Source organism: Stomoxys calcitrans, chromosome 4, assembly GCF_963082655.1.
Source record: "Stomoxys calcitrans chromosome 4, idStoCalc2.1, whole genome shotgun sequence".
NCBI classification, from domain to species: Eukaryota; Metazoa; Arthropoda; class Insecta; order Diptera; family Muscidae; genus Stomoxys; species Stomoxys calcitrans.
Genome location: NC_081555.1, coordinates 76,115,067 through 76,139,689, shown reverse-complemented (window position 1 = coordinate 76,139,689; position 24,623 = coordinate 76,115,067). Strand labels below are relative to the sequence as shown.

General features: G+C 36.9%; 1 protein-coding gene across 2 annotated transcripts in view; it reads right to left on the bottom strand.

The window, feature by feature from the left end:
• LOC106093988 (anoctamin-2) overlaps positions 1 to 21,840 on the bottom strand; it is a 31,750-nt gene extending 9,910 nt beyond the window's left edge. For both annotated transcript variants that reach the window (XM_059367434.1, XM_059367435.1), the window contains exons 1-6: positions 21,705 to 21,840; positions 21,403 to 21,642; positions 7,322 to 7,482; positions 2,493 to 2,661; positions 2,366 to 2,421; positions 2,150 to 2,308 (exon numbers count right to left, since the gene is read on the bottom strand). In XM_059367434.1, coding sequence (XP_059223417.1) covers positions 2,150 to 2,308; positions 2,366 to 2,421; positions 2,493 to 2,661; positions 7,322 to 7,482; positions 21,403 to 21,642; positions 21,705 to 21,713 — 794 coding nt within the window. In that variant the 5' untranslated portion in view covers positions 21,714 to 21,840. The remainder of the gene's footprint in view (positions 1 to 2,149; positions 2,309 to 2,365; positions 2,422 to 2,492; positions 2,662 to 7,321; positions 7,483 to 21,402; positions 21,643 to 21,704) is intronic.
• Between the last annotated feature and the right edge of the window lie 2,783 nt (positions 21,841 to 24,623).

Sequence of the window (24,623 nt, the reverse complement as noted above, 5' to 3'; positions counted from 1 at the left end):
GAACTTTGGATACCCGCCAACAAGGATATAATAAACATCCTATTTTCTTATGACTCCACTACTATATCCATAGTTATTTAAATAGGGCTGGTCTCGATCAAATTTTATTCACGTTTAGATAATTCATATACAAGTAACAGTTTCAGCGAAATCAGGCAAGAAATCCGTTTTTATGGGAGTAAGACAAAAAATTAGAAGATCGGTCTATATGACAGCTATACCTGTACAGTCTGATCGGATTCATATTTGGGTCGGATGTCGAGAGGCTTAAAACAACTTACTATTTTAAATTTCAACGAAATCGGGTAATAAATAAAGCTTTTATGGGCTTCAGATCCTTAATCGACGTATTGGTCTAGATGACAGCTATATCTAAATATAATGCGATCTAAACCATATTTGGGTCGAATGTTGAGAGCCCTTAAACTACTCATTGTTTTAAATTTAAGCGAAATCGGATAAAAATGAAAGCTTTTATGGGCTTCAGAACCTTTATCGGGAGATTAGTCTATATGGCAATTAGATCTCAATATTGTCCGATCTGAACCAATTTTAGGTCGGCTGACAGGAGGCTTTAAACAACTCACTGTTTCAAATTTTAGCGAAATCGGGTGATAAACAAAGCTTTAATGGGCTTTAGGCACTTAATTGGCAGACCCTTTATAGTTACTATATCTAAATATAGTCCGATCTGAACCATATTTTGGTCGGATGTTGGGAGGCCTAAAACTAATCCCTGTTTTAAATTTCAGCGAAATTACATAAAAATAAAGCTTTTATGGGCTTCAGACCCCTTTATCGGGAGATCAGTCTACACGCAGCTATATCCAAATATAGTCCGATCTGAACCATATTAAGATCAGATGTCGGGAGGCCTAAAGCTACCCACTGCATTCAATTTCAGTGAAATCGGGCAACAAATAACGGTTTTATGGGCTCCAGACCCTTTATCGGGAGATCGGTCTATACGGCAGCTATATCTAAATATAGTCCGATCCGAACCATATTTGAGTCGAATGTTGGGAGGCCTAAATCAACTCTTTTCGAAATCAAATAAAAAATAAAGCTCTTATGGACTTCAGACCCTTTATCGGGAGATCGGTATATATGGTAGCGATATTCGAATATAGTTTGATTTGAACCATATTTAGTTCAAAAGTCAGGGGGGCTTAAAATAAGTCTCTGTTTTCAATTTCAGCGATATCGGGTAATAAATAAAGCTTTTATAGGCTCCAGACCTTTTATCGGCAGATAGGCCTATATGGCAGCTATGAATATAGTCCGATCCGAGATCTGAGACGGACAGACACATATACGCAGGGCAAATCGTCCTAGAATTTTACGACGATCCGAAATATATATAATTTATTATTATTTTTATATAATTTATATTTATTTATAGGGTCGGAAATTGATATTTTGATGTGTTGCAAATAGAATGACTAAATAAATATAGGGAATATATTCATTATATTTATTTCGGATCCTATGGTGGAGGGTACAAAAATGGAATTCGTTTTAATTGTACCTTAATCTATTGTTGACTAAAAAAATTATTAGCAAAACAAACAAAAATTATCCTAAGCGCCACAAGCTTTGAGGCGCTCGGTCATTTAGCCCACAGTGCGGGGTACCACAATCGATTGACCCAATTCGATACGATACCTCCCCGCAAGATTCAATGGAACGATCAAGAGTGACGAATTAATGTCAATATTGCAAAGAAAATTTTTAGTTTCCTTAGCAACAGTGCAGCAGTTTTGGCAAAAAAAAAAACTCCCAGTTGCTCACTGAAAGCAATGATGAGATTTCCATCAGGCGACAACTCTCCTTCGAATAGTCATTTACCATGGCAATGGCTGATATTGGCGTTAGCTTGCATTTTAAGTCATTACAGGGATTTTTGCCCATCTGAGTATTGAAATGACACTAACTTTCAATTTAGCTAAAATTGTTCATGACTTCCAATTATGTCGTGCCAAATATGGGTCCATTTTTACTTAACTCCATATTAACAAATTTATATCAAAATTTGTATATAGAGTTCTATGTTGGTCTCCAACATCACATTCTGAGATGATCTAAACTAACTCTAAGTATAATGATGCCTATTGGATACTTATTGTGAAAAATTTACAAAATGGTTTACCTAATGGGATCAGAGTGCCACGTTATAAATCCATAAAGAAAGAACAGTATTCCAAAAATACTAAGAGGAATCAACATTCGAGTGTAAAATCCAAGCCATGCATAATAAATAGCAACTTTAGCACCAAAATATTCCTTGATCTCATCGAGGGGTTGAAAGCTAAGGAAAAGTCCAACAGTAATTATGGGTTTTATGGATGCCTTGTTAGGGACTTACTGCTTCCAGTTTGCTAAGTCAGACCATTCGCGTACCAACAACTCACGATTGCTTTTCTGTTATATAATAAATGTTATTATTATAGCTTTGACACTAATTCATGTTTATTTAATGTTTTATAACTCACATCATGCAGGGCGTATGCACTAGCATATACCTTATCATTTAAAAGTTTCTCAATCCCAAGATTATTGGGAGTTTCTTCGCCCTCAACAAAATGTTGTCGTTCCAATATAAAATTTATGATAAAGATACGTGTGCCGGCATCAAAGAAATCTGGTTGATCACAATCAAACCTAAAAGTGAAAGAGGAGAAAAATTAGTTTTAAATGCAAATAAACACATCTACGAGTATATATTTACATATATAACATATTCGGCCGGGCCGAATCATATATACCCTCCACCATGGATCTATTTTTCGATTTCTTTGCGAGGTATCTCTTTTTAGGCATACAAAGAATAATGAATAAGAACTGTTATGCTATTAAAGCTACACCAAGTCATAATCCGATTCGGACCATAAATGAATTGAATGTCGAACATTGTAGAAGTCATTGTGTGCTTTTTCAGTTTATTCAGATAAGAATTGTGCCTTGTAGGGGCTCAAGGAGCAAAAGCGGGAGATCGGTTTATATGGGAGCTGTATCAAGCTATAGATCGATTCAGACCATTTTGGCCACGTATGTTGAAGGTTATGGGAGAAGTCGTTGTACAAAATTGCTGCCAGATAGTATAAGAATTGCGCCCTCTAGAGGCTCAAGAAATCAAGATCCCAGGTAGGTTTATATGGCAGCTATATCAGATTATATACCGATTTGCACGATGTTTGGCACACTTATTGGAAGTCATAATAAAACACCTCATGCAAAATTTCAACCAAATCCGAAGAGGAGTGCCCCCTCCAGCCGCTCAAGAAGTCAAGATCCAAGATCGGTTTATATGGCACCTATCCCAGATTATGAACCGATTTGAATCATACTCAGCGCAGTTGTTGGAAGTGATACCGAAAAACCACGTGGAAAGTTACAACCAAATCGGATAAAAATTGCGGCCCTTAAAAGCTGAAGAAGTCAAGACCCCAGATCGGTTTATACGACAGCTATATCAGGTTATGGACCGATTTCAACCATACTTAGCATAGTTGTTGGAAGTGATAGCAAAACACTACGTGGACAATTTTAGTCAAATCGGACGCAAATTGCGCCCCCTAGAGGTTCATTGGTTTATATGGCGGCCCAAACATGGACCGATTAGACCCATTTACAATCCCAACCGACCTACGCTAATTAAAAGTATTTGTTCAAAATTTCAAGCAGCTAGCTTTACTCCTTCAAAAGTAAGCGAGCTTTCGACAGACAGACAGACGGACAGACGTACGGAAATGGCTAGAACGACTTAAAATGAAATGACGATCAAGAATATATATACTTTATACGATCTTAGACGCATATTTCGAGGTGTTGCAACCAGAATGACGAAATTAGTATACCCCCATCCTGGGATGGAGGGTTTAAAAAGGGTGGTCAATACATTAACAAAAAGGAGAAAGCTTAGTTCGTAATCCACCAATATATATCCTAATTTGTTTTTTATCTTGACAGACGATCGCTGTCGGAAACACTGGTAACGAAACTAAATTCGTTGTTTGTAGATGCCTCTATTTGATTTAGAGGCCTTTACATTTGCCCTTCCAAACTTATGGTGAAATATTTGGATGCCTTCATCTTTTTGAATAAGGTTCTTCCTGTCCAAGAATAGAAAGGCCTCAGGTGGCACCAATCCTGTCGAAGCGTGGACTCTATATAAAGATCGTCTGTGTAATATGGCGCCATTATTAAATTGTTCAATGACATTCTGTTGTCTTAATGATATGTTTCTTATTAGTTTATCATAAAGTTATCTATTCTATGTATGTCAGCTTTGTTGTAAAATACCTTGTTAGCAACATATTTCTGGTAGTTACTCTATTCGATCTAAAAGGGTTGGTACAGGAACGTAAGCATGTTCTCTCAAATTTGCGAATTCGTTCCGTATAAGATGGCGAAATATTGAACCATATAGCACAACCATACGTCACCACAGGTCGTATTAAAGTCTGGCAGTACATTTACATCTGATGAAACTTGTCTTGAAACAAGTACCCACCACCTCGGGAATATATGTAAATCCCATGTCGTCACAATCCGGTGAAATTTGGATAACTTAAGCACCAAAATTCGGCACGGACATTGAGTGGTCTAATATATATGTCACTATTCAATTTTGTAGAACAAAATATTGGTCTCTTTGTCAGATATATCCAATTATAAACCGATTTGAACCATATTAAGGTCGGATATCGTGAGGCTCACTGTTTCAAATTTCATCGAAATCTGTTAATAAATAAAGCTTTTATGGGCTTCAGTCTCTTTAACGGCAGATCGATATATATGGCAGCTATATCTAAATATTGTCCAATCTAAAAAATACTTAGGTCGGATATTGGGAGGTCTTAACCTACTCTCTGTTTCAAATTTCAGGGAAATCGGGTAATAAATAAAGCTTTTATTGGCTTCAGACCCCTTATCGGCAGATCGATCTATATGGCAGCTATATCTAAACATAGTCCGATCTGAACCATATTTAGGTCGGGTATCAGGTGGCTAAAAATAACTCACTGTTTCAAATTTTAGCGAAATCGGTTAAAAAATTAAGCTTTTATGGCATATGTGACAGCTATATCTAAATATAATCCGGTCTGAACCATATTACGTCAGATGTCGAGATTTATATGGATAAATTTTCATATTTTGATAGACATGTCAATACCCTATAGGAAAAGGCCAGGAAGGCTTTATTTAACTACAAAGCTTTGTTTTTATACCTACCACCGTAGGATAGGGGGTATATTCGTTTAGTCATTCCGTTTGCAACACATCGAAATATCAATTTCCGACCCTACAAAGTATATATATTTCGGATCGTCGTAAAATTCTAAGACGAGTTAACGATGTCCGTGTTGTAATCTCTTTAGAGCCTTCAAAAATTGAGATATTGAGCTGAAATTTGGCACAGATACGTCCTTTTGATGCACGCTGGTTAAGTTCTTGAACGGGCCAAATCGGGCCATATTTGGATATTGCTGCTATATAAACCGATCTGCCGATAAAATGTCTGAAGCTCATAAAAGCTGTATTTTCTACAAGATTTCGCTGAAATTTTAAACAGTAAATAGTCTAAGGCTTCCCGATATCCGACTCAAATATGGCTCAGATCGAAATATATTCAGAAATAGCTGCCATACAGGTCGATCTGCTAGTTAAGGATCTAAGGCCCATAAAAAGCTGTACGTGAGAGTGAGCAGTGAGCGATTTTAAGCCGCCCGACATCCGACGCAAATATGGTTCCGATCAGAGTTTTTCTTATCAGATCAGACTATACAGATATAGCTATCCAGTAGACCGATCTTCTAATTAAGGGTCTTAGTCCCATAAAAAGAGGATTTATTTAAAATTGTTGCTTTTATAAGAGTTCTCAGGACATGAAAAAATATGATCGAGACCAGCCCCTATTTGGATATAACTATGGATATAGTAGTAGAGTTATAAAATGCAAATCGTTTAAAAAATTAAAACGCCTTCACAAGCAGGAAAAATGTCCAATAATTTGTTAGTCGAATTTTTTGAATACTATAAAAGATGTCCCGCACATTTAAGCATGTTTCTGTAGTTTTTTGTCAGCCCGTACAAAATCTTGTAGGTCCGAGGTGACCAAATTTGAAGGCACACCAATGGACATAAGCCATGACTTTTTAAAATTTCACGAAGATATCTTTATCCACTCGAAAATGTGACACTTATTTCCACCATTTCACTGTACGTTGGAGGCCATCGTAGCGCAGAGGTTAGCATGTCCGCCTATGACACTGAACGCCTGGGTTCAAACCCTGGCGAGACCATCAGAAAAAAATTTTCATCGGTGGTTTTCCCCTCCTAATGCTGGCAAAATTTGTGAGGTACTATGCCATGTAAAACTTCTCTCCAAAGAGGAGTCGCACTGCGGCACGCCGGACTGCGCTCATTGATATGGGAGAAGTTTGCCCTTGTTCCTTAGTGGAATGTTCATGGGCAAAATTTACTGTTAGTTGTCACACAAGGCACTCCACCTTTTTAAGGAATTCATTTCATTTGGGGAAGAATTTGGTACTAGCCATGTCCGTCCGTCCGTCCGTCCGTCTGTCTGTCAAAAGCACGCTAACTATCGAAGAAGTAAAACTAGCCCCTTGAAACTTTGCACAAATACTTCTTATTAGTGTAGGTCCGTTGGGATTGTAAATGGGCTATATCAGTCCACGCCTTGATAGAGCTGCTATATAAACCGATCTGGGATCTTGACTTCTTGGGCCGCTAGAGGGCACAATTCTATCCGATTTGGCTGAAAATTTGCTTTAGGTGTTTTATTATGACTTCCAAGAACTGTGCTGAGTATGGTTGAAATCGGTCCATAACCTGATATAGCTGTCATATAAACGGATCTGGGGTCTTGACTTATTGAGCCTCTAAAGGGCGCAAGTATTACCCGATTTGGCTAAAATTTTGTACAACGGCTTCTCTAATGACGTTCAACATATGTGTCGAATATGGCGTGAATCCGTTTATAACTTAATACAGCTACCCTTTAAACTCCCTATTTTACTTCTTCAGCCCCTAAAGTGCGCAATTCTTACTAGATTTGGCTGAAAATTTACACAATGACTTCTACTTTGGTCTCCATTATTCACATAAATTATGGTCCGAAATGAAACATGACTTGATATTGTTCCAATAACCTAGCAATTCTTTTCTTTTATCGTTTGTTTGCCTAAAAAGAGATACCGTGGCAAGAGCTCGACAAATGCGATCCATGGCGGAGGGTATAAAAGATTCGGCCGGCCGAACTTAGCACGCTTTTAATTGTTTTTAGTACAATACTTACAATTGCTCATATTTCATTTGAAACTCGGCATATATACGTTTTTGTTTACACGGCAATATCGAAGCAGTATTTTGTATAGGTTGAAACAATTTCCAACAAGAACTAACTTTACTATCACTGGATTCATTGTCCTCTTCATAGATTTGAGATTGGCCCGGAATCTGTAAATGAAAAATTGTATGTTAAATATCATTAGGTTTGCCTATCGGTTATTAAACCCAGGACTGCGGAGTCAAACAATTTTGAGTCGAAATTCGACAGCGACTCCCTCTGGAAAGATTGTTCGACTCCGACTCCGAGCACTTAAAATTTTTTAATTTTTTTAATTAAAAAAAATATTTTCTAAAGAGCTATGCTTTTATAGCAAACAAAAAATAATTTTCTTAATATTTTTGACCATTTAGCGAGGGAAAGTGGATATTAATGACTTTGACATAAAACAGCACCTGCTGCCAAAAGTAGTATCGCCATTTATTTGTTTTTTAATATAGAAACCATCAAATGCGGCAAGACTCTAAAACGGTTTCCAGAAATTTCACTCCTAAGAAAATTGAGAAAAATTATTGTTAGATTTTTTAGCTGTAAAAATTTTCGACAAGACCTAATTTGACAGCAAATTTTTTTCACTTTCTTTCATGTTTCTAAGACAGTTCTACGCTTGGATATATTTCTACCCATTCGTCGTTAATGGGTTAAGTCAGTCTACCCAGATTCGACCGTCCGTTCAGCAGATAGCCGAAATCACGATATCCTCTTTGCCACTATGGACATACACCTAAGCCAGTAATCGGCTTTTGTGTGCTCGAAAAGTAATCTTGGGAATCCACCACCATGGATTCTGCTAAAAATGATCACAAAATAATTTTAGTTGATGGGCATAAATTTATGCTACATACGAGTACCAAACTTCTGTCATTCCAGCAAAAATTGAAGCACCAGGAATCGAACAAGGATGATCGAAAGGGTCTACATGGGCGCTATATCAGGTTCCTAACCGATGTGGACCGTACTTGGCTCAGTTATTGAACAACTGTCAACCAAATCGAACTAAAATTGCGGCTTCCAGGGGCTCAAGAAGTCAAAACGGGAGATTTAAACCATACTCGGCACAAATGTTAAAAATCATAACAAAATCTTTTATGCAAAATTCAGCCAAATCAGACAAAAATTGAGGCTTCAAGGAACTCTTCCTGAGTTAAATCGTGAGATCGGTTTATATGCGAGCTATATCTGGTTATAGACGGTTTTTAACCTTACTTGTCAAAGTTGTTGAAAGTCATAACAGAAAACTATGTGAAAATTTTCAGACAAATCGGAAAAAAAATCTCGAAAAAGAAAATCTATGTTAGGAATTCCATGCTACTTACAAAACCCATAATTATTTTCCATGCCGCTCCCCTAAGTTGGTTTACGTGTCCCGTCATGGTACCAATAGCTTTACTGACCTCCTTCTTACTTCCTATCAGTCCTAGTGATGCAATCGCTTTAAAACTTTACGTGCATGAAGCTTTGAGTTTCCAGAGAATTAAAAACTAATCTCCGTATTTTTATGCAATATAATTTCAGAGCTGGCAAACTATCTATATTCGCAATATTCGATATTTCTTTTAATAAAAATCGATATCATAGTTTATAATGAATGTCGATAGATAATTTGCCCTGTTCCTTAGTGAAATGTTCATGGGCAAACTTTTTATTTGCATTTTAGTATCGACACTATCGTTAATTCCCTATCAACTTCAAATACAAACGAAAAGTAAAAGTCAGGAGATCGGTTTATAAAAACAATTTCAATGCATAGACCGATTAAAAGGAGATTTAATTAAATCAGTTGGAAATCATGAGAGAAATCAATGACAAATTTTAGACAAATCGGATGAAAATTGCATTCTGAGACTTTTTAGAAAGATATTAAAACCAGTAAGGAAAGGCAAAAGTCGGGCGGTGCCGACTATACTACACCACCTAGAACATGCAGTACTTTTTATATGTAGAACTTATCTCGAAATCTAGATAAGTTCTACATATTGAAATAGCAATTTAGAACCTTGTAAGATTTTCCTACCATAGGACAATAGATTTGCATTTCCACATCTTTAAAAGGCCATATCCGATAAAAGATTATATGGGAGTTATATCGAAACCTGTGTCATTAAGATGTGACCAATATCGTGGTTTTTGCTGCCATAAAAGTCCATATCGGATGAAATATACACATTGGAGCTGTATCTAAATTAGGACTGACTTAATGAAATTTTGCCCACGTATTGGAACGTTAATTTAAACATCTCATGTAAAAACGGACGAAAATTGTGAATTCTACAGTCTTTAAAGGCCATATCGGATGAACGATACATATGGTAGCTATATCTAAATCTAAACCGATTTTTATGAAGACGTGAAATGAAGCACCTCATGCAAAATTTTTTAAAGATTTTACCAAAATTGTGGCTTCTACAGCCTTAAAATGTCAGATATATTATGATCAGTAACAAAACAGTCCGTGCCAAATTTTGTGCAGATCGGTTGAAAATTTTAGCTACTACGGCTATTTAAGTGCAAATCGGGCGTTACATATATATGGGACCTATATCTAAATCTGGACCGATTTTTATGAAATTGGAGACATATGGAGACGTCAAATAAAACACCCCATGCCAAATTTTGTAAAGATCAGACTAAAACTGTGGCTTCTACAGCCATAAAAGTCCATTGTCGGATGAAATATATATATGGGAGCTATATCTAAATCTGAACCGATTTTTCAGAAACACATATGTAGACCTCAAAAAAAATACCCAATGCCAAATTTTGTGAAGATCGGACGAAAATTGTGGCTTCTACAACCTTAAAAAGCCATATCGGATGAAAGATATATATGGGAGCTAGATCTAAAGATGAACCGATTTTTTCAAAATCAAATAGCATTTGTCCTTGGGCCGAAAAAGTGAATCAGAAAGTGATTCTGAGTCGATCGGTATACTTATCAATGGGTCTAGCTCTTCTACTTCTTAGCATTGCAAACAAATGCACAAATCCATAATACCCCGTACCACAGTAGTGGTGCAGGGTATAACCAGTAAGGAAAGGTGTATTATACCCTACACCACCGAGTATACGTAACACTTTTAACAGATAGCACTTATATCCAAATTTAGTCAGATTTTAATTTTGCATACCTAATGAAATATGGAGTAGAACCTTATACGATTTTCTACAGCCTTTAAAGTCGAAACGCATAAAAGATATACATATATGGGAGTTTTATCTATCTATTGATTTTGATGAAATTTTGCAAACGTATTGGGATGTCAATTAAACCATCTCATGAAAAATTTTGTAGAGATCGGACCAAAATTGTGACTTCTACAGCCTTTAAAAACCATATCGGATGAAAAATGAATATGGGAGCTATTTCTACATCTGGACCGATTTTTATGAAACTTTCCGCATATATGAGGACGTTGAATGAAACGGCCCATGCCCAATTTTGTAAGGATCGGACCAAAATTGTGCCTTCTACAGCCTTTATAGGTCAAATCGGATATATATCTACATCTGGACCGATTTTTAGGAAACTTTACGAACATATGAGGACGTTGAATGAAATGGCCCATGCCAAATTTTGTAAGGATCGGACCAAAATTGTGCCTTCTACAGCCTTTATAGATCAAATCGGATGAAAGTTATATATGGGAGCTATATCTAAATCTGAACCGATTTAGATGAAATTTTGCACACGTATTGGGACGTCACACGAAACATTTCATGCCAAATTTGGTAGATATCGCACAAAAATTGCGGCTCCTACAGCTTTAAAAGGGCATATCGGATGAAAGATATATATGGGAGCTATATTTAAATCTAGACCGATTTCAATAAAATTTTGCAAGCATTTTGGGCCGCTGAAAAAAACACTTTGGGCCAAATTTTGTAAGGATCGGACCAAAATTGTGGCTTTTACAGCTTTAAAAGTGCACATCGGATGAAAGATATATATGGAAGTTAAATCTAAATCTGGACCGATTTTTCAAAATCAATAGCATTCGTACTTGGACCAAAAAATATGCTTATGCAAAATTTTGTGAAAATCGGACAACAAATGCGACCCGTACCTTGATTACAAGAATTCATGACAGACAGACAGACGGACATAACTAAATCGAATTAGGAAGTGATTCTAAGCCGATCCGTATACAAATCGATGGGTCTAGCTCTTCTCCTTCTTAGCGTTGCATACAAAAATGCACAAATCTATAATACCCTGTACCACAGTGGTGGTGCAGGGTTTAAAAATCGTCATTAAAATACTAAAGTTTAGTTGCTGAAATTTTTTACAAAATAATTAAATGACCTCATTATTTTTCAGAAAAAATGCGAAAAAAGTGGATTGGGACGAACGATCGTGCAAAATTATGAAAAATGTTTGAAGGGCAAACATTCTTTACTGTAAAGTTGTACAACTGTCATTTTGGAAAAGCCAACATTTATTATTACCATACACATACCGCAACAAATACCCAAGGCTATTAAAATTATTTATAATAACTTTGTTATACCCATGACGGTAGTATGGAGGGTATGTACAATAGTCTAGTCATTCAGTTTGTAACAACTCGAAATATTGGCCTGAGATCCTATAAAGTATATATATATATTTTTGATCGTTTTGATATTCTGAGTCGATCTAGCCATGTCCGTCCATCCGTCTGTCAAAATCACGATAGCGTTCGAACGAATAAAGATGTTTGCTTGAATTCTTCTTATTGCTGTAAGTCGTTGGGTATTGCAAATGGGCCATGTTGGTTAAAATTTGGATATAGTCCCCATCAGGGACATAGCTAGGATTTTATTTTATTTTGTTGTTTTTCTTGGAGGGGAAGGGATGGGCACCTCATATTTTTTGCAATATCGAAAAATTGCCAAATTCCTTTTTCTGTTGCTGTGAAATTAGTATGGATATCTCACATTTTTTTGAAAATTGTGGTCGCTGCTGGGTGCATGAACTGACCTACGGCGGTGACCCTTTGTCATAAAGTCAGAGCTATAATTTGTACTGCTTGCCAACGCACTGTTTATTATTTTATTGTGATATTTTGGTGAATCAGCTTCAGTATTTAGATCAACTTTCTTCTTTTTTGCTCATTTTAATTTGCTCTCAAACTAGTTTTATGATTTCAATAGGATATTGTTTGTGTCGGTCAATTGGTTCGAAATGAATTTTATTACAATAAAATTTTACCCAACTAAATTGAAAACTTTAAGCAAAATTGTTAAATAATAAAAAAAACTAAGGAAAGGCAAAAGTCGGGCGAAGCCGACTATATAATACCCTACACCACCCAGTCTGCGTACTACTTTTAATGCATGGAAACTATGTTGAAATATAGTCATAGAAATATAGTTGATATATTGAATAGAATCCTGTAAGATTTTCTTACGATAGGACCTAAATTATAGCAACTAGAGCCTTAAAGACCATCTATAACATAAAAATTAAATTGTTGCGCTTTGATTGTTAGTTTGTCTGTCTGTTCCGTATAGACTCAAAAACGGCTAAACCGATTATCATTATATTTTCGCAGATGGTAGAGTTTGGACCCCCGGTGAAAAAAAGGGTACTACATTTTTTGATATCCGAAGGGGGCGAAGGGGGGACGGACCCTCCCCTGTACCTCAATTTTCAAAAACGTCAGATCTCGGAGATACGTGCACCGATTTAAGCGAAATTTTGTATGCCACCTTATGCTATCCCAAAAACACGAAATTGGTATAAGATTTTTGGGTCCAATATCCTGGCCCCATCCCAAAACCCACCCGGGCGGCCATTTTTACCGATTGGGACAATATGGGTATTTAAGAGTAGAGTACGAACTTGGTATACAAATTTCGCCCCAAGTGTACGGGGGGTCCCCCACCCCCAAATAACCCCCCAAGAGATTTCTCTCAGCGGTTTGGGCAATATGGGTATCAAATGAAAGCTATTTCACACTTATGTAAGAATCTGATATAAAAATGCATTCCTTGGTATCTGAAACGCCACCACCCTCCAAAACCCCCCCGCAGGGCATATTTACCAATTGGGACAATATGGATATCAAATTAGAGGTGTTTAGAAGTTGAGTGAACATCTGTTATAAGGATCCCCAACCCCTTAAACGGGCGTGAATGTCCAACGTCACAAAATGGGTATCAAATGAAAGGTCGTTGGGTGTTGACTACGAATCTGGTATACATATTTGAGATAGAGTCTGGAACCGGCCCACCCACTAAATGCCCTTCAATAGGACTTGCAGTTCGAGTGGGATAATATGTGAACTAAAATTAAGGTCTATGTCGGTAGAGTTCGAATCTAATGTTGGTATAAGGTTTTTAGAATCTGGGTCACGTCAAGCCCTCCTGCCGCTCAGCAGAATATGTATATCGCAACAATAAAGGACTCAAATAAATTGCCTTTCGGGTTTTAGCGTCTGGGCGAGCGACAATCTCCTCCCAATAAAAACAACACCAAGCTGTCATGTAGGATGGATGTGTTGCAGGGCAATCCACCTCCCCCTATTCAACCCGAAAAAAAGGAATAACAAGTTAAAGCGTGCTAAGTTCGGCCGGGCCGAATCTTATATACCCACTATGGATCGCATTTGTCGAGTTCTTTTCCCGGCATCTCTCTTAGGCAAAAAAGGATATAAGAAAAGATTTGCTCTGCTCTTAGAGCGATATCAAGATAGGGTGTGGTTTGGACCACAATTAAATTATATGTTGGAGACCTGTGTAAAATGTCAGCCAATTCGAATAAGAATTGCGCCCTTTGGGCGCTCAAGAAGTAAAATAGAGCGATCGATTTATATGGGAGCTGTATCGGGCTATAGACCGATTCATACCATAATAAACACGTATGTTGATGGTCATGAGAGGATCCGTCGTACAAAAAATCAGGCGAATCGGATAGTAATTGCGACCTCTAGAGGCTCAAGAAGTCAAGATCCCAGATCGGTTTATATGGCAACTATATCAGTTATCATAGCAAAATACTTCGTGTAAAAATTCATTCAAATCGGATAAGAATTGCGCACTCTAGAGGCTCAAGAAGTCAAGACCCAAGATTGGTTTATATGGCAGCTATATCAGGTTATAGACCGATTTGAACCATACTTGGCACAATTGTAGGATATCGTAACAAAACACGTCGTGCAAAATTTCATTCCAATCGGATAAGAATTGCACACTCTAGAGGCTCAAGAAGTGAAGATCAAGATCAAGATCGGTTTATATGGCAGCTATATCAGGTTATGGTCCGATTTGAACCATACTTGGCACAGTTATTGGATATCATAACAAAACACAGCTATATCAAAACATTGACCGATATGGCCCATTTATAATACCAACCGATCTACACTAATAAGAAGTATTTGTGCAAAATTTCAAGCAGCTAGCTTTACTCCTTCGGAATATAGCGTGCTTTCGACGGACGGACGGACATGGCTAGATCGACATAAAATGTCGAGACGATCAAGAATATATATACTTTATGGGGTCTCAGACGAATATTTAGATTGGTTACAAACAGATTCTCGAAATTAGCATACCCCCCATCCTATGGTGGGGGGTACAAAAAACAATATATGAAGGCCGATCAGGATAGAATGGGACAGCAATACAAGGTCTTTGGAAGTAGAATACACTTTTTACCCTCAAATTGGGATAGACACAGGAGGACCTATAGATCCTTAAAAATGTGGTATGCCAAGTGGTAGCTTTTAAATATCATTTTGAATGTAGATAACCAAAACAACAACAAAATAATAATTAGTGTGGATCTGTACGAGACCCGTTGCCCTGAATATCTTGATAGTCACCTTCAAAGTGCTTGACACTATGGGGCCAAACAAAATCGTGCCCTAGCACGATGCTGATGTTATTTCAGTGTCCGCCGCCTAAACTCCTTTCAAACCAGTCATGTTTGTCTACTCTGGCAATAAGGGACACAAATAATAGGTATTTGATAGTAAAAAACGGATTTGATTTCCAATTTTGAGACCAAGTGTTTGGGGGACGTTTCACCTCATCTCGTCTCACCTCAGTCAAACGAAACATCTCATGCAAAATTTTGTAAAGATCGGACCAAAATTGTGGCTTCTATAGCCTTCAAAGGCCATATCGGATAAATTATATATTTGGGAGCTATATCTAAATCTAATCCAATTTTTATAACATTTCGCACACGTATTAAAACGCCAAGTACAACATTTCGTGAAAAATATTGCCAAGATCGGGACAGAACGGTGGCTTCTATAGCCTTAAAAGGCCATATCGAATGGAAGTTTTATATGGGAGCTATATCTAAATCTGAACCGCTTTTTTTATGAAATGTTGCACACATGTTGCAACGTCAAATAAAACATCTCAAGCAAAATTTTGTAGTGATCGGACCAAAACTGTGGCTTCTATAGCCTTAAAAAGCCATATCGGATGAAAGATAAATATGGGAGCTATATTTAAATCTCAACGGATTTTAATGAAATTTTGCACACGTATTGGAACGGTAAATGAAACATCTCGTGCAAAAATTTGTAGAGAACAGACAAAAATTGTGGCTTCTATAGCCTTAAAAAGCCATATCGGATGAAAGATATATATGGGAGCTATATCTCAATCTGAACCGATTTTTATGATATCTTGCACACTAATTAAGACATAAAATAAAACATCTCATGCAGAATTTTGTAAAGATCGGACAAAAATTGTGCCTTCTACAGCATTAATAGATCATATCGGATGAATGATATATATATGAATCAATAGCGTTCGTCCTTGGACCAAGAAACTGACTTGTGCAAAATGTTGAATCAGTCGGACAACAAATGCGACCAGTACCTTGATTACAGGAATACATGGACAGACAGACGGACATAGCTAAACCGAATCAGGAAGTGGTGTAGGATATAAAAAAATGTTGACCAAGAGCCATCTACATTCGGCTTAAATGATGATGCTAAATTTCCCTTCGAACTTTACTAACAAATTTTGACTGAAAAAACGTCCGTACTCACGATGGTGGGTGCTCTTTCTGGAGATGATCTGCTATCTGCCCCCGCGAAAAAACACTGCCACTGTTCATATTAAATTCGAATTCGGGGCATGCTGTTTCTCCAGCGAAGAATATGTAGTTGCAGACCTCTGCAAAAAGGAACGTATGAACCGAAGAGGCTCAGCCTGTGACGTATTGGTTTACTTACACAGTTGTATCTAGAGCATTGCATATGGCAATATTTCCTCTTGGAATGGGATCAGAGGTTAGAAACCAAAGCCACCTATGCGCCCGGCTGGGCGACAAAAGGAGCCTGGATTCTTTGACCCAGAAGGTGGCTCTTACAGACAGAACGGAAACTGATGGTTCACACAAAAATGTACTGACATTTTTCATCTGTTTCTCTTTTAAGACGAGCTTAATGATCAAAGATTTTTTGAAGTCCCAATAATCGGTCGAGATTTAGATATAGCTCCCATGTATATCTTTCATCCGATATGCCCTTTTAAAGCTGTAGGAGCCACAGTTTGGGTCCGATCTTTATCAACTTTGGCATGAGATGTTTCGTGTGCAAAATATCACCTAAATCGGTTCACATTTAGATATAGGTCACATATATAACTTTCATTCCATTTGATCCATTAAGGCTAAAGAAGGCACAATTTTGGTCCGATCTTTACCAAATTTGGCACGAAATGCTTTTTGTGACATCCCAATATGTGTGCAAAAAATTTCATCAGAATCGGATCAGATTTATATATAGCTTCCATATATATATCCGATATGGGCTATAGGTATGCAAAATTAAAGTCTGACTTGATTTGGATATAAGTGCCATATATTAAAAGTACTAGCTGACCCGGGCCCGCTCCGATGTGCCTTCTTTTACTTTATATGGAACAAAAGTTTCCTTGGAATATTTATTTTCGACAATTAAAGAGCTTTTAGTGAAATACCATGCTACGAATATAGTATATCGCTTGACTAATTGTTTAACAATATTAGTGCCTTTCCGAATCCCATATGATCTTTATGGTCTACGAATTTAAGTTTGGATGTAAGGTGTACTCCATTTCCGAAAGTGGGTATCAATTCTTGCTCTACCCCCAAAAACTTTTCATTTAAGCCCCACATTGTCATGGTCGGTAAATATGCCCGATTTAGGGGTGTTTTGCGAGTGGGGTGGTCCCCAAATTCCAAGCCCGGAAAATATATCAGCAACGTGCTCTATTCTCATATATCCATATATCATTTATTTGAACCCCATATTGCCATTGGCCTCAAAATTGGATATCAAATTCGTTTTCGTGTGGGGTATTGTATAGTCGGCTCTGTCCGACTTTTGCCTTTCCTTACTGGTTTCAAATAAATTTTGGATTTAAAAATCAATAGATGAAATAACCTCCCACGCCAAAAGATTAAAATAAACCTTAAAATATATCTGGAGAATATTTCATCTTCGTTTGGGTTAATTTCGCCGATATCATTTATTTTATAAATAAAACAAACTCCAAAAAAATTTTTCGGAATTATTAATTTTTCTGATGGTAATTTCATTTGGTTAAAAAATTTAAATTTTATCGATTTTAGTTTGTTTTCGAGTCCAGTGAAAGACATTGGAGCAATTTTTCTGCGTATTAATTTCAATTCAAAGTTGAACCATGAAGCAAAGAACACGTGATAATATTTCACATATCCAAAATATCCTACGAGTATAAGAAACGGCTTACAACCACCGACAGGAGCGGCTGAAATCGTTGTATCATCTAAACAGCGAAGACCATCATGTTAACTTCAGTTATTTGGGCGTTATTACCGGCACCACTAAAGTTCAGGCGAACGCATTAGCTAACTATGCAGTAATTAATAATGCGTTTTGTCAAAAAGTTGCTTTATTTAATTTTTTTTTTGGCTTTATTTCCAAAAATTTTATTTTATTATTTTAACTAGCTGACCCGGTCCCGCTCCGCTGCGCCTTCTTTTACTTTATATGGAACAAAAGTTTCCTTGGAATATTTATTTTCGACAATTAAAGAGCTTTTAGTGAAATACCATGCTACGAAAATAGTATATCGCTTGACTAACAATTTAACAATATACATAAGTGCCTTTGTTCGAATCTCATATGATCTTTATTGGTCTACGAATTTAAGTTTGGATGTAAGGTGTACTCCATTCTTGAAATACTTTATTTCAGCCCGCTACTCTCATGATATCTGATTTAGTGGTGTTTTCGGGGGTGTGGTGGTCCCCCAGGAACTTGGCCGTGAAAAAATATCAGCATCGTGCTCTTCTTTCAAAAACCATTTATTTAAACCCCATATTGCCATTGGTTTAGGGGAGTTTACACGATGAGGCTTCAGCAAATATGTCCGGTTTGGGGTATTGGCCCTAAAAACTATAAATATTTAGTTCCACTCTCTTTACGACCCAAATTGTCTTGGTGAGCAAATACGTCCTATTTGGGGGTTTTTATGGTGTTGGGACGTCCCCTAGACAGTTGTTCCCTAATGTTGATATCAGATACGTGGTCTACTCCCAAATACCTTTAATTTGAGCCTCATATTTCCATAGTCGGCAAACATGATCGGCTTGGGGGGTGTTTTGGGGGATGGGCGGCCACTCAGTGAGTTGGCCTTGAAAATATATATCAGATTCGTGTTCCGCTCTAAAAACCCTCTTATTTGAGCCTCATATTGCAAAAGTCGGCAAATACTAACTATTTTTTTATTTAAGCCCCATATTCCCATGGTCAGTAAATTAGTCCTGTTTGGGGGTGTTTTGGGGAAGGGGTGGACCCCCAGAAACGTGGTCCAACATTTGGATATCAGATTCGTATTCTACTCGCAAATGCCTTTCATTTGAGTCCCATATTGCCATGGTCGGAAAATATGTCCGATTTAAGGGTGTTTTTGGGGTTGGGGTGGTCCCCCTAGCACTTGGTTCGACAAATGGATATCAGATACGTTTTTTTATCCTAAATACCTTTCATTTGAGTGCCATATTGTTGCCATCTGTGAAAATTTCAAGAAAATCGGTTCAGCCGTTTCTGAGTCTATAAGGAACACACAAACATACAAACAAACAAACACAAAATGATTTTTATATATAAGATAGTGTTTTATTTCATTTATATACCCCGATTTCCGAATTGGACTTCTTGAGACGACTTTGATGTAATTTAAAAAATATACTTTTATTCTTTCTTCGATCATCTATGTCAACTGTGATCCAAATCGGTTTGTAAACTGATACAGCTCCCATAGACCCCGATCCCCGAATTTGACTTCTTGAGCCCCTAGAAGCCTAAATTGTTTCCTGATTTTGATGGAAACTGAAAAAAAGTCTTCTGGTCTGTCTTCCATGCCAAGTAAGACCCAAATCTATCTATAAGCTGGTATCGGTCCAATATAAACCTACCCTCAGATTTGACTTCTTGAGCCCTTAGAAGCCCGATATGTTAATAATATAAATAGACCCTTAAACCCGATACCCCGATATGAATTCTTGAGACCACATAAATCTCAATCAATAACCGATTTGATTGTTACAAAATAATGCAAATACAAACTGAGTTAGGTTAGGTTGAAAAGAGGGTGCGAATATTAATCCTCCCCATACCACTATGGATATACACCTAAGCCAGTAACTGAGTTAACAAGGATATATTTTTAGCAGCATCCTGATGGTGGTACCTTAAGATACCGCACTGCCGAACTCAGCAAGCTTTTGTTTGTTCTTCTTTCAAACGAATTAGGCTAATCGCTTGACGTTTTACATAAACATTTCTTATTGATGTGGGTCTTATTGATGTGGGAGATTGTAAATGGACCGAAACGGTCCATGTTTAACTGTAACTTTTTAAGCGCCAATAGCATTTAAATATAAATCGATATGACTTGCAATATCATACACACCGCTTGGACTTCCTAAATACAACAATATTTACCCAATATGCCAGAAATATAATATTATGACTTTAGTTATAATTAAATCATCCATTTAAGGTCCTAATCTAAATATTTGCTTGATTAATAATAAACTTCAAAATAAAGTGTACAAAAAGAATTGTTTTTAAATAGATTTTGCCTCAGCCTTTAAATTTACGGGTTTATTAGACATTTTATTTTTTTATACCCTCCACCATAGGATGGGTGCATTCTAACATCGTCATCCCGCTTGTAATACATCTAAATATTGGTCCACGACCCCTTTAAGTATTTATATTCCAATCGCCATGATATTTTAAGTCGATCTAACCATGCCCGTCCGTCTGATCGTCTGCCTTTCCGCCTGTGGAAAGCACGCTAACTTATAAAGAAGTAAAGTTAGGCACTTAAAATTTTTCAAAAATACTTCAATTAATGTTGGTCGGCAGGGACTGCAAATGGGCCACATAAATTAATCTCACGATTAGATTTCTTGATCCTCTAGAGAGTGCCATGTATATCCGACTTGACCTAAATTTTGTGCTTTTGTACTACGATGTTTTCTATTACATACAGCAGATGTGCTAAGAATGGTCCGAGCCGATCCAAAACCTGAAATAGCTAGTAAACCAATCTCCCGTTTATACTCATACTTCTTGGGACGCAAGTATTTGCCAGTTAAGCTGAAATTTTGCAAATTGACGTCTATTAATACCAACAACATCCATGCTGTGTATTATCTGAATAGGTCCATATCATGACATTGCTCCCATATAAACTTATCTTTTGATTTGACTTCTTGAGCAAATCTTATTCATTTATTGCTTGACCTCTAATTATATTTTTAAGTTTCTTGCTATAAATAGAAACCGATCAATGGTAGAGGGTATATAAGATTTGGCCCGGGCAAAGTCAGCACATTTTTACTTCTTTATAAGTTCATTTGTAATCCAGTAGTATTTTTCAACTTGTCACTTTTTCACTAAATAGCACACACGCTTTGCAAATAGTTAATCCAATATCATCAATCTTGGAGTCATTTAGGAAATATGTAAGGTCTCGCATTTATCACAATATTGTGGTTCGATAAATCAATATGGGGTGAATTCGATTTAACATACCCTTTTCATCGGCAGTTTTATTTTGAGAACTTCGGCATAGCGATACAGTACTTCCTTAGGTGAGTGTATCTTAACGAAATGAATATCTTGAGTTTTGTCATATTCAAGTTGCAGGCCTTCTCTAATCAGATTCGCCTCAAATATTTTTCGTTTTTTCGTACGATCATCCTGCTGATCTTTACTGTAATAAGCCAAAACAAAATCCACACCATGTACACGGTCTTCAAAGTGGCGATTTACCTAAATTCGTAAATAAGGATAAGAAGAAAATTGGGTAGTTTATAAATCTCTAAGCTGTTTACCTCCGGCATTGGATATAGTTGTGGTTTAATTTAATCATCTATTACTCAATGTGAAGTAAAATGTGCGAATTATAATGACGCGTAGTTCACTTTCATCGACCTTTTAATAAGTCTACACAAATAATACTAAAGCTTATCTTTGAAAGATTGCGATTGAGAATTATTATTCTTTCAAAGCTAATACGATTGAAACCACAAGCTAGAGAATGTAAAATTACATTCGCTCTCAGTTTTGGTTTCAGCGTGAAAACATGGTAGCGATATGCCGGACAATAAATGCTAAAGAGCACTATACAATGGCAAGATTTACGCCGGGTTTCTCATTCTCCGGTTACTAGTCATCGTATCGATATTCTTCTGATTAAAGGAATTTGAATTATTGAATATATGCTATTTCTTATCCTAACAATAAACCTTAACCCTTAGATGGGTACCGTTTAGTGACTTATCGTGCGATAAATACAGCTGTGTTTTGTCTACCGATTGCGGCATAATATAACGGTGTTTTCGCTTACTTATCCAGTAACAGTTTGCCAATAAAAATTTGCAAAAAGTGAGAAACTTTGCAGGAAAAAACATCCAGCAGAAATTTGCAACCTCTCATTTACAAAACTCTCCAAATGTTTTTCACTGTGACACTCTCCCTTACTAAAAAACGATCAACATTCAGTAAAAGTTTGTGTAAATTTTTAAGAACGCGAACACTGTAATTGCTAATTGCTATGTAGTGTTGCCATATCTTCTAAATTACCTTAAAAGTATACCAGAAAACCAACAATAGATTTATCCCAACTATAAATTAGTATTTCGGTTAGCTTAAACCAACTTTATTTTTTCAATTTGATATCTTGAGCCCCTAGAAGCCGCTATTGTTATCCGATAAAACTGAAATTTCGCACTAAATGTTCTGTTATCACTTTTAACAATCGTGACAAGTGTGGTTTAAATAGGTGCCCAGTCTTATTTAGCTCCCATAAAAACCAATCTCCCGATTTGACATCTTGAGCTCAGGGAAGTCACAATTTTTTGTACGGACTCTTCTGTTACGACTTCAAACAATCGTGTCATTTCAAATCGACCTATTACCTGATATAGCTCCCAAATAAACGTTTCTCTCAATTAGAAGTTCTAAGCTACTGAAAATCGCATTTGCTGTTGTACGTAAAGTATAAATATGTCACTTATTTTAAGTGGAATTATTGTGGCGGGTGACCAAGATTCAGCCCGGCCATAGTTAGCGCGCTTTTACCTGTTCTTCAATTTTCCTTCTATACACGCCGTTATGGGTTCTATGCAACATCTAGCAATACTCAACTCTGATTATATGTATTCTTGATCCCCGTCTATATCGGACTATATCTTTATAAGGTTTCTATATATACCCATCCCCCGATGCCCAAGATTCAGCCCTGCCAGAGTTAGCGCGCTTTTACCTGTTTTTCAATTTTCTTTCTATACACGCCGTTATGGGTTCTATGCAACATCTAGCAATACTCAACTCTGATTATATATATTCTTGATCTCCGTCTATATCGGACTATATCTTTAAAAGGTTCCTTTATATACCCATCCCCCGATTTACCGTTTCAAGCTCATTAAAGGCTTTAAAGCTGCTACCATCGAATGATGGTAAACTAATTCAGTTTTTTCGTTTATAACAACTCTAAATATAAATCTGCCCTTCTTCCGTCCCTCTACGGTTTGGAATCGGTTCACTAATATCTCTTGACGAAACCTATCTTTAAAATTATCTCGGGTTAAATTAAAATAACAAGCTCGTAAACCAAACAAAGAACAATTAAAAATGTGTTAAGTTCGGCCGTGCCGAACTTTGGATACCCCCACCACAATGTATAAGTTAACCATTCTTTTTTATAACAACACCAATACCATATTCATAGTAATATGCAAATGGGGCCTGGATCATATTGAATTCAGGTCCCGAGAACTCTAATAAAAGTCACAGTTTTAGAGAAATCGAGCAACAAATCCGTATTTTATGGGATTAAGACCATAAATTGGAAGATAGGTCTATATGACAGATATATCTAAATGTAGTCATAAGCTGGTCGGATGACGGGAGGCTTAATACAAGTCACGGTGTCATGAGCTTAAGACCCTTAATCAGCAGATCCATCTATATGGCAGTTATATCTGAATAACGACCAATCTGAACCATATTTGAGTCGGATATCGGAAGGGTTTAATCCCAAATTTCAGAGAAATTGGACAATAAATGCGAACGCAGATGAGTAACAAGTAAAAAGGGGTATAGTTCGGCCGGGCCGAACTTTGGATACCCACCACCTCGGGTATATACGTAAACCAACTTTTGTCAAAATCCAGTGAAAAATGCATACCTTATGCCCCATAACAGCTTTATCGAAATATGTTCCGATTTGGACCAAATACTATTAAGTACAAGTCATTGTTCAATTGTGTATAACAAAATAATGGTCTTTTTGGTAGCTAAATCTAAAAAAAAACCGATCTGAACCATAGACGACGCTGATGTCGAAAAGCCTAACACAAGTCACTGTGTCAAATTTCAGTAAAATCGGATTATAAATGCGCCTTTTATGGGGCCAACACTTTAAATCGAGATATCGGTATATATGGCAGCTATGTCCAAATCCGGACCGATTTGGACCAAGATGCAGAAAAATGTCGAAGAGCCTAACACAACTAACTGTCCCAAATTTCAGCAAAATCGTATTATAAATGTCGCTTTTATGGGCCTAAAACCTTAAATCGGAGGATCGGTCTATATGGGGGCAAAATCAAGATATAGTCCGATATAGCCCATCTTCAAGCCTAACCTGCTTATAGACAAAAAAAGAATGTGTGCAAATCTGAATCTGAATGTGTCTTTTATGGACCCCAAACCTTAAATCTAGAGATCGGTCTATATGACAGCTA